Raw genomic sequence first — 8987 nt, 5'->3', positions numbered from 1 at the left:
CGACCCCAGGGTCTAGGGATGGTTAGGATTCCAAATAGGGGCTGTGTCCCCCGCCACTGAAAGGCTGGGAGTGGGGCTTCATTGCACAAAATACTGTGGGAGGGCCACACGTAGGGGGTGGAGCCCAGCCAGACTGTATATAGAGATATTGCATTTTAAAAAAATGAAAACCTCATTTAAAATAATTAAAAAAACAAGAGTGAATGAAATGAAAAAAGGCCCAGACAACAATGAGGCAGGTGGGGCAGGCAGGAAAGCAGGCAGGGGAAGCCTCAGACCCAAGGCTTTGCCACATCTTGTCTGAGTAGAGATCCCCAGCCTGGGCTAGCTCCAGACCCCTGGCTGGCTGTGGGGTAGTGGTCCTGGGGGAGGGTATGAGGAGGAGGGATATAGGCCTGGCCTTAGTGTGGGAGGCTGGCACGGCCATGCTGTCCGCCGGCAACTACCGAGACAGAAAGAGACAGACAGACAGACCAGGCGAGGAGCGATGAGAGCTTTGTTAGCACCCAGCAGACAGGCCAATGGGTGGGTTGACAGGCCAATGGGCGGGTGTTTGGACAGAGAGCAAGGAACATGTGGGCAGACGAACATGAGTCAGGCAGGCAGCAAGCAGGGAGGATTCAGTTGGGGGTTGCCCTGTGAGGGGTGTGGCATCCCTCCAGCCACTGCCTGCTGGGGCCTCGGTCTGTGGCTTAGAATTCGGTGTCCACCACGCGGAAAGCTGGCCTGCCTGCAGGGGAAAGCAGAGCGATGGCTGTTGGTGGGCAAGCAGGTAGGTGGGCAGGGAAGAGGGCAAGGGCCACACCTACCTGAGTCAGGCATCGATGAAGAGCGAAGGCTGGCCTCCTTTTGTAGCTGGATCTCCTTTAGTGCAAATATGGAAGTAGCTGTGGGTGGAAGAGGCCGAAGTGGGGAATGACACATGGGGCTACCCAGGACCCCCTCCCATCTGGCCCCATTGTGGGAATTAGGAAAAGCTGCCTTTTCTTTGAGGTTTGACTTTTATCTGTCAAATAACGCCATGCACAAACCAACCACAGCTAGTAAAAACGGAATCTAGACCATATTACACTGACACCAAGAAATCACTATTAATTTTGTCAAGCGGAATAATGGTTTGCAATTACCACCTGTTAAATCTAGGTGATGGTGTTTGGGATTTGATTTAGATTAATCCAATAGGGAGATAAGGCAAGTGGGCCAATTTTTTTTAGCTATGATGATGATATTGTTATGTTTAAGAAATATCTGAGATACACGCTAAAATTATTTATAGATGAATGACATGTCTGGGGTTTGATTCAAAATAATCAGAGGGAATATAGTTAAAAACCACATTGGCCATGAATACTTGAGCACATTATTTGGTCTAATATATATCAAAATTTCAAGTGTACATATTAAAAAGTTTTTAAAAGCCAGATATAAAAAGAGAACACCTGGTGTGACTCTATTTCTGTAGAGCAGAGCTGGGAAAACTCATGTTGTTGGAAGCCAAACTAGCAGTAATCCCTGGGGAGGGGAGCAGGGGTAACTGAAGGAGATGAGAGGGCACTTGGGGAGCTTCTCACATCCTGTTTTGTTGTTTGTTTTTTAAGATTTTAAAAGGACAGGTTTATTAGGAAAAGGAGAAAGAAAAAAGAGAGGCACCTGCATAGTCACAAGCTGCACATCCTGTTTCTTGATCTGTGTATCAGTGACATGGAATGTTTCATTTGTGAAAACTCATTGTTACATTCTTATGATCTGTTAATGTCTCAGTATATAATATTATAATCTATTTTACATGGAAATGTTTACTTAAAAACAAGTACAGTGATGCTGCATGTTTTTATGTATGTTTGAAAATTTCCACAAAAGGTAAAAGGAAGTGAAAGATAAACGTTTTTGTAATAAACACATCACAAAAATGTACCCCCTTAACCCAGAGCCCTATGTGACCTGCCCAGCTATTCCCCAGCAATCCTATTCCCCAGCAGTCCTATTCCCCAGCAGTCTTAATCCCCGTGCTTCCCCACGAGCTGTCCATTCCCCAGCTGCACTCACTGTCAGGAAGTTTGTGTATCCGCTCCCCCAGACTGTGGAAGAATGGGTGTTTCATGGCGTCCTCTGCGGAGATCCGATTTCGACCTTCAAACTGGGTGTGCGAGGACAAGTAATGACACCTTCAATAAGTAGGCCTCTCTTCCTCCCAACCCTAGTCCTTGCCCCAAAAGCTCCCTGTTTCCCCATACCTAAGCCTCCTGCCCCCCAAGGCTGACCCAAGGCTGACCCGAGGAAGATGGTCTCACCTGCAGCAGCTTGGTGAGGAGGTCAGCCCCGTCAGTATCAAGTCTACCACAAGGAGAAGGGGACTTGCTTGAAATGGAGTTTGGGCACTCTGGCCCCTAACACCCGCCCACCCACCAGCCTCACCGGGGTGCATGGCTCAAAAGGGCCTCAGCTCGGTACTTGGGGTAGTTGTATGTCTTAAACTCTTCGTTGGACAGGATGCCTGGCCATGTCTCCTCAGTTGGGGTTCCTAGTAGAGAAGATGAGTTACCCTAAGCATCTCATAGGGCCTCCCTGCACATCCCCACATCTCCTAGGGCTCATGTCTCCTCACCCAAAATGCGGAAGATGAAGTGCAGCTGTTCCTCCACCGTGGAGCCCGGGAAAAGGGGCCGGCCCGTGGCCATCTCATAGAAGATGCAGCCCACACCCCTGGGAAGGGGAGGCATAGTAAATAGGCAGGAAGTTGGTTGGTTGGGGACTATGACTGACCCACCCCCATTCACATGGCTTCTGGAACACTAACACCTGTCCTCACCACATGTCAATCTGGGTCGAGTAGTCTGTGGACCCAAGCAGGATGTCAGGCGGCCGGTACCAGAGTGTCACCACCTCATTGGAGTAGGTCTTCGTTGGAATTGACTTGGCCCGGGCCAGGCCTGATAGGTGGAGAGAAGGGGCACCTGGAATTGAGGAGGTCCTGGGCAGTCTGGGGGAGAGTACAGTTGGGTCTGGGGGTGTCCTAAAAGCCTGGAGATGCTGAAAGGGACTGAGACTAGGTGGCAGAGGCAAGGGGGAGGTTGAGAGAGTAAGGCTAGCGGGTCAATGCCAAGAAGGGGGAGGCTGGGGTACCGAAGTCGGCCAGCTTGAGTTCTCCCCTCTCATTGATGAGCAGGTTCTGGGGCTTGAGGTCTCGGTGTAGCACCTTCTGCCGGTGGCAGTAGGCCAGGCCACGGAGCAGCTGGAACAGGAACAGCTGGGTACCCAGAAACAGCAAGCAGAGATCAAAGCGTAAGCAGCAGCCTGACCCCCAGTGGGCAATGTTCCCCCTCCCACTCCCAAACACAGACACTAAGCCCAGAGAACAGAGTCCCAGTGCCCTCAAGGGTTCCCAGGAAAAAAGTCAAATGGGAAAAGCTCATTTCTAGATTTGTGGGGTGGAGTGGGTGAGTGGAGGTCCCCTTGTGCCCCTACTTCTTGCCCCACACCCACTTTCACATTGGACATGTTGATAACATTCCCACAGTCATCCAGGTACTGCTTCAGGTCCTTGTCCTGAGGAGACAAGAGCAGAGAGAAGAAAGAGTATCATATCTGGGGCTCCTGGTCATCTCCCCAACCTCCACCTCCTGGGACCACTGCCATCCAACCTTACCAGGTACTCAAAAACAAGAGTGAGGGACTTCTCCGTGTGGATAATGTCATGTAGCGTGACGATATTGGCATGTTTGAGGTCCTTGAGCAGGGACACTGCAGGAAGCATGGAGATAGGAGGGAGAGAGTCGAGGATGAGCACTAGACAGAGACAAGCCTGGGGATTCCTTCCTGCCCCAAGCAGTTTGAGGTGGTGGCTCACAGCCACCAACTAACCCACTTGATGCCAGGAAGGGACATGTTCCCTATGTTCCAGAAGTGGAAACTCAGAGAGAAGAGGTGGAGCAAGAAGCTGGGATTGCAGCAACAGGCTATGTGACACTAGATTTTTCATGACCCATTTTTGGTTTCTGGAAAGGGTCTTACTCCCACCCTCAGTACAAAGGCTGAAAGCTACATGTGAAATTGAGTTTGCACACTCAATGTCTACGCAATTCATACTGACTCCATGTGGTATTCTGACTAGAAACTATCACATCACGTAATTGGTAGGCACTTTCAGAGGTGCTCAGAATCATTCACCTGCCTCTTCTCCAAACTTGCTGTTTGGAATCCTGGCTATCTTGAGTGCCACCTGGATATGTGGATGATGGGAACTCTCCCATGAAGCCCAGTGTGTCAGAAGGAAGTTCCAGAACCCCCAGTATCTGTTCTCACCATGAGGAAAGCCCAGGGAATCTGGAGCAGATGGGTTGGGGTCTGTACCTTCCCGGATGGCGGTGCAGGGTGCCCCCTCTTCATGTTCCAGTCTGATCTCCTTGAGTGCCACAAGGTTGTCTGTTAGCTTGCTTTTGCCCTTGTAGACAGTGGCATAGGTACCCTGGAGGATGAGGAAGAAGAGTTTGAGGCAGTAGGGAGTTCCCACTGACCACCATCTGCAACATGGGCCTCCTGGGCTGTCCCTCACCTCGCCCAGCTTGTCCAGCTTGATGTAGGTCTCCAGTTTTCCAAAGCCAATCTCGGACTATGTGGTAAAGGAGGCAGAAGCAGGTTCAGGAGAGGGGACAAGGCAGGAGAAAGAGAAGGAAGTAATAGAAAATGCTCACCAAGCTAACACGGCGGAGGCGGCGGCTGAGGGGCTTATCAAAGATGGGACTATTGAGGGTCAGCTTCTCAAGGTAGCCCTCAGGCAGCCGGATGTCAGCTGGTAGTGACAGACGCTTGTTGATGTCCTAGAAGGCAAAATGGGTGAATAGCTGTACCATGAGCTCCACCTGCCCAGATTCAGCCCTCTGTTCCAGCCCCACCACCTCCTGGAGAGTGGGTTACTCACCTCAGTGGAGATCTTGCGCGGGGGATGGTTGCGCATGCGCACCCTCACTGGCGACTGCACCTCATCTGAGGACGTGGCTGAAGCCTGATCACTTTCCCCATCAGACCCTATCTTCAAGTCCTCGTGTACAATCTCTGATAGTGAGGACAGGTGGAGGGAAGGTCAGGTGAGGTCAGGAGCCCCAGGACACCCCTTTGCCCATGTAACACATTCCCTCATCTTATGTCTGCATATGGCCCCCAGAGCAGCTTAGAGTTCCTCAGGGAGAGGGGACAGGGCCTAGGGAGGCTGAGACTGGTTAGGACAGGCTGAATAGTCACACAGTAGAGCACCCTGTTCCAGGGGTGAGCTGGAGCTGTGGCAGGCCCAGAGCCAAGTGGGCAAGCAGCAGCAGAGATAGCCAAAAGTCCTGGGAAGCCAGAACCAGGGCAGGCAGGCAGGTGCCAGGCGACCCGAGGGGGCCACTGCAGAGTGGAGGAGGAGGGAGGTTTGGGGCAGCTGAAGCAGGCAGAACAGCCTTTCTTCCCCTAAGGCTGGGCACAAAGTCAAGGAAAGGGGCACAGATGGACAGAGAGAAGGTGTTGTGCGGATGGCAGGGAAGGGAGAGAAGAGAGCCCACAGGGGCCAGGGAGGGGGGGAAAAATGGAGAAAGGAAAATGAAAATAACTTAAGTCCAAGAGGAACTCTGTTGGGAAGTAACAACTGGCGACCAGACTGGGGGTGGGAGTACCCAGTGGACCCACCTGGTGCAGAGCTCAGTGGGCCCCGTCCTGAGCGAGGTTCCCCAGGGGCAGCACGTGTGGGGGCCTCTCCAAGGTCACTGCCGCCGCCGCCACCACCCTCATCCAGGCCTATCTGTTCAGGGGCACCATTGGTCTTGTCTACACCTCGGCCCCCTCGGAGTGTCATTGACAGCTGCCGTTTGATCTTCTTCATCCGATCCATGGCGACCTGAGCAAGGGTATGGATGGGGATGGGCCCCACATCAGCATCTGCCTGACACCCTGGCCACCTATAACCCGTGCCAACCTAGTTAGGTGTATTGACATGAACTTGTGTCAGTATCCACCCAGTGACTATGGAGCCCTGGAACCTGGATTTCAGGATTCCTGGAAACCTGGCGTGGAGGGGGACCCTTGTGAGTGCCTTCCCACCTACAATCAGCCCCAGGGACCCTGCTCCTAAGTGGCCCACCTGAGTACTGAGGCTTGGGTGGCTGGCTGAGGGCAAGGGCCCAACTGATGTAGTGGTGGCCCCTAAGGTGGCAGTATCACTGTAGGAGCAGAGGGCTCCACAGCAGACACTCTCAGGTACAGCGGTAGTGATGGACGCAGCCACAGATGGAGCCATTGTTTCGCCCGGGACCGTTAGACCACTGAGACGGCCCCGGGAGCGCCCATAAAATGGCATGTTCCGCTGCCACCAGCCCCACATCACCCCCAACTGCCAAGGCAGAATGCTCCTCACAGCCTCAAGGACGCTCCCGCCTCCCCCTAGCAACCATCGTCATGGTGACTAGTGGACTACCCCACTGGTCTACGGAGATGAGGGGTGCAGAAAAGAGTGGGGGGGATCCTGCTCAGACCCAACCACCAGGTGGGGTTGTGGGGGGATCTCAAAGCACATCAGCTGTCCTCAGGGCCGCTGCTGTTGGAAATGTTCATTTAGATTGGGACCCACAAGGCCCCATCCAGATTTTGACAAGCGAAGTCACATCTCTCCTCCACTAGAGCATGAACCACATCTTTATAACCCCCAAATGAATGGCCCAGCTCTCAATGTGGCCTATAATATTTACCCCATTCACCCTATTACCTCTCTGGCCTCACCTCCCCCTGAATCATTGCCAGTTGTTGTTCTGCAACCACATCCAGCAGTTCCACCTCAGGGACTTTGCACTGGCTATTCCCAGCACCTTAAATACCTTTCCCCAGATTTCTAAATAACCCCCTCCCTCACCCCCTTCAGGCCATTACTCAAATGTCATCTTTTTCATGAGGCCTCCATGAATAACCCTATTTAAAATTTCAACCTATTTAAAATTTCCCTCATCCTGTCAATTATCCCCCCCAACACTCACAGCCACCTCAGAAATTACACCATCTACTTATTGGTTTCGTTATTCTTTACTGTCTGTCTCCTCACCGCCATAACTAGAAGATCAGCTCCGCCAGGGTAGATTTCTGTCTGTTTAGGTCACGGCTATATCCTGAGGACCTGGAACAGTGACTGACACAGAGTAGATTCTCAAAAAGTGCTTATGTCAGAAATTAATCAATCAGGGGGCTGAGGGCTTAGGACCAACCTCTGCAAGGGTGGTAAGTCCCTTCTACTCATGAACAACCCCAGCAAAGGCACCCAGGGATGCTGGCAAAGGCAGGGTAATGACCTAGATGGGGCTGCTAGAAGGAACAGAGCCACCAAAAGGTTTAGGTTAGCCACCTTCTGCTTCCTCCTGGGCTCTGGGCCAGCAAGGAGGGGGAAAGACCTGCCCCAGGAACCATCTGGACTCACAGTAGGGTCTAAGATGGCTCTGGGCCCAAGGGAAGTAGAGCTAGATAGGAGGTAGATGATGAGGCTGAGGCTGATTTCCAGGAGAAGTGGGTCATCTGTTACCCTGAAATGAGGTGCTTACCCTGGTGGCCCACCCACCCCACCACCCCTCACCCCTCCCTTCTGCCTGTCTGACCTCACCACTCCCAGTAGTAGAGGGGCCAGCCTGGCAGAAAAACCTCAGTAAAGAAAATGAGGTCCATCCGGAGACTCCAGGATAACAACAACAACAACAAAAAAATCCTGAGCCAAGAGGCTGAGGAAGGTGAGGCACAGTCAGCTCCCAAAGACTGTCTTGTAAACGTAGAGCATGGATACTCAGTTACTTTGCCTGTTATGGCAGGGAATGGGAAATTAAGTAGGACTAGATGGAGGAGGAGGAGGGAGCCAGGAGCCATGACCTCTAATTGAAAACCCCAAGGGCTGGACATGTTCCAGAGTTCAGTTTTGAGGGGGGAATTTAGGACAATGAGGTACAAAATCTGTGTATCATGCAACACCCCTAGCAGGGGAGTCCTGGTGGGCCCCTATGAACAGAAACACTCGAACATTATTAATATGCCATAAAATTTTAAGTGTTATCATTTCAGTTTTCTAAGCTTTATACATTTCAGAATAGTGGAGGGAGCAAGAAACTGGATATACAACTCCACTCAAAGGGCACATGTCCTTCCTGACCCCCTAGTATACACACCCATTCTCAAAGTATCCTTTTGAGGACACTCCCCACCTCACACCACACTGGCCACTGAGAGCAGAGTCATCACACTCTACTAATTCCCATAGGAACACACCATCCTTATCCTGCCTGACCCCCATAAGCACATTCTAGACGCCCCCCTCAGTGTCCTGCTTCCTTCAGAACACACTACACCCTCAAGAAGACTTCCTTACATCTTACCTGCCATTGGCACTGGCAATTGCCCATTTTTCTCTAGCCCCCATCAGCATACAAAGCCCCACAGCGCTGTGTTAGCATACACTCAGGCTTCTCCACATTAACTCTTAAACCACATTCTTGGACCTCCTCCTAGGCCCAGCTGCCTGTTGGCTTCTCCAAAGCATTCACCACCCCCCTCCCCATTAACACACTGTATCCCCTACATAATTCTGTCCCCTATTAACATGCACTTGGGACCCTTTACAGCTGACCCACATTAGCACTCACTGGACCTTCACACTGCCCTGAATCCCATTAATACAAAGTGAATCATGCAGATCCCTGACCTGACTGTCTTTGCCCACATTCAGACCCCTCCACCGCTATGACCATAGCTAATGCATATTCAGGTCCTCCCATCAGCACAAGCTGGACCTTCACTTCACCCTGACCCCTATTTGCACACACTGGATCTCACACAGTGCTGCCCCATTAGCACACCCTGAACCCTTACTCAGCCCTACCCCCCTGGGACACACAAACACACAGTCTGACCTGATTTAGTGTACACAGGTCTTCATTCAGCCTGGACCCCTATTAGTGCCCACCTCAGCCCTCCATGGCTCTAACCCACTT

At 51.8% G+C, this 8987-nt stretch overlaps 1 protein-coding gene across 1 annotated transcript; it reads right to left on the bottom strand.

Annotated features, from left to right (window-relative positions):
• Positions 1 to 692: 692 nt before the first annotated feature.
• On the bottom strand, positions 693 to 5958 carry CDK16 (cyclin dependent kinase 16; the record flags this gene model as incomplete). Its single annotated transcript, XM_084259268.1, has 15 exons — positions 5662 to 5958; positions 4919 to 5052; positions 4692 to 4817; positions 4553 to 4609; positions 4351 to 4465; positions 3647 to 3741; positions 3484 to 3546; positions 3124 to 3247; positions 2810 to 2930; positions 2606 to 2703; positions 2416 to 2521; positions 2292 to 2334; positions 2047 to 2137; positions 806 to 887; positions 693 to 726 (listed from the first exon to the last, which is right to left on the bottom strand). Exons 1-15 carry the CDS (start codon positions 5861 to 5863, stop codon positions 693 to 695), a joined length of 1491 nt encoding a protein of 496 aa, XP_084115394.1. The 5' UTR covers positions 5864 to 5958.
• Positions 5959 to 8987: the final 3029 nt, after the last annotated feature.

The sequence above is a fragment of the Talpa europaea genome (genome assembly GCF_964194135.1).
Source record: "Talpa europaea genome assembly, chromosome: X".
NCBI classification, from domain to species: Eukaryota; Metazoa; Chordata; class Mammalia; order Eulipotyphla; family Talpidae; genus Talpa; species Talpa europaea.
This window is presented reverse-complemented; position numbering and strand designations above follow the sequence as displayed.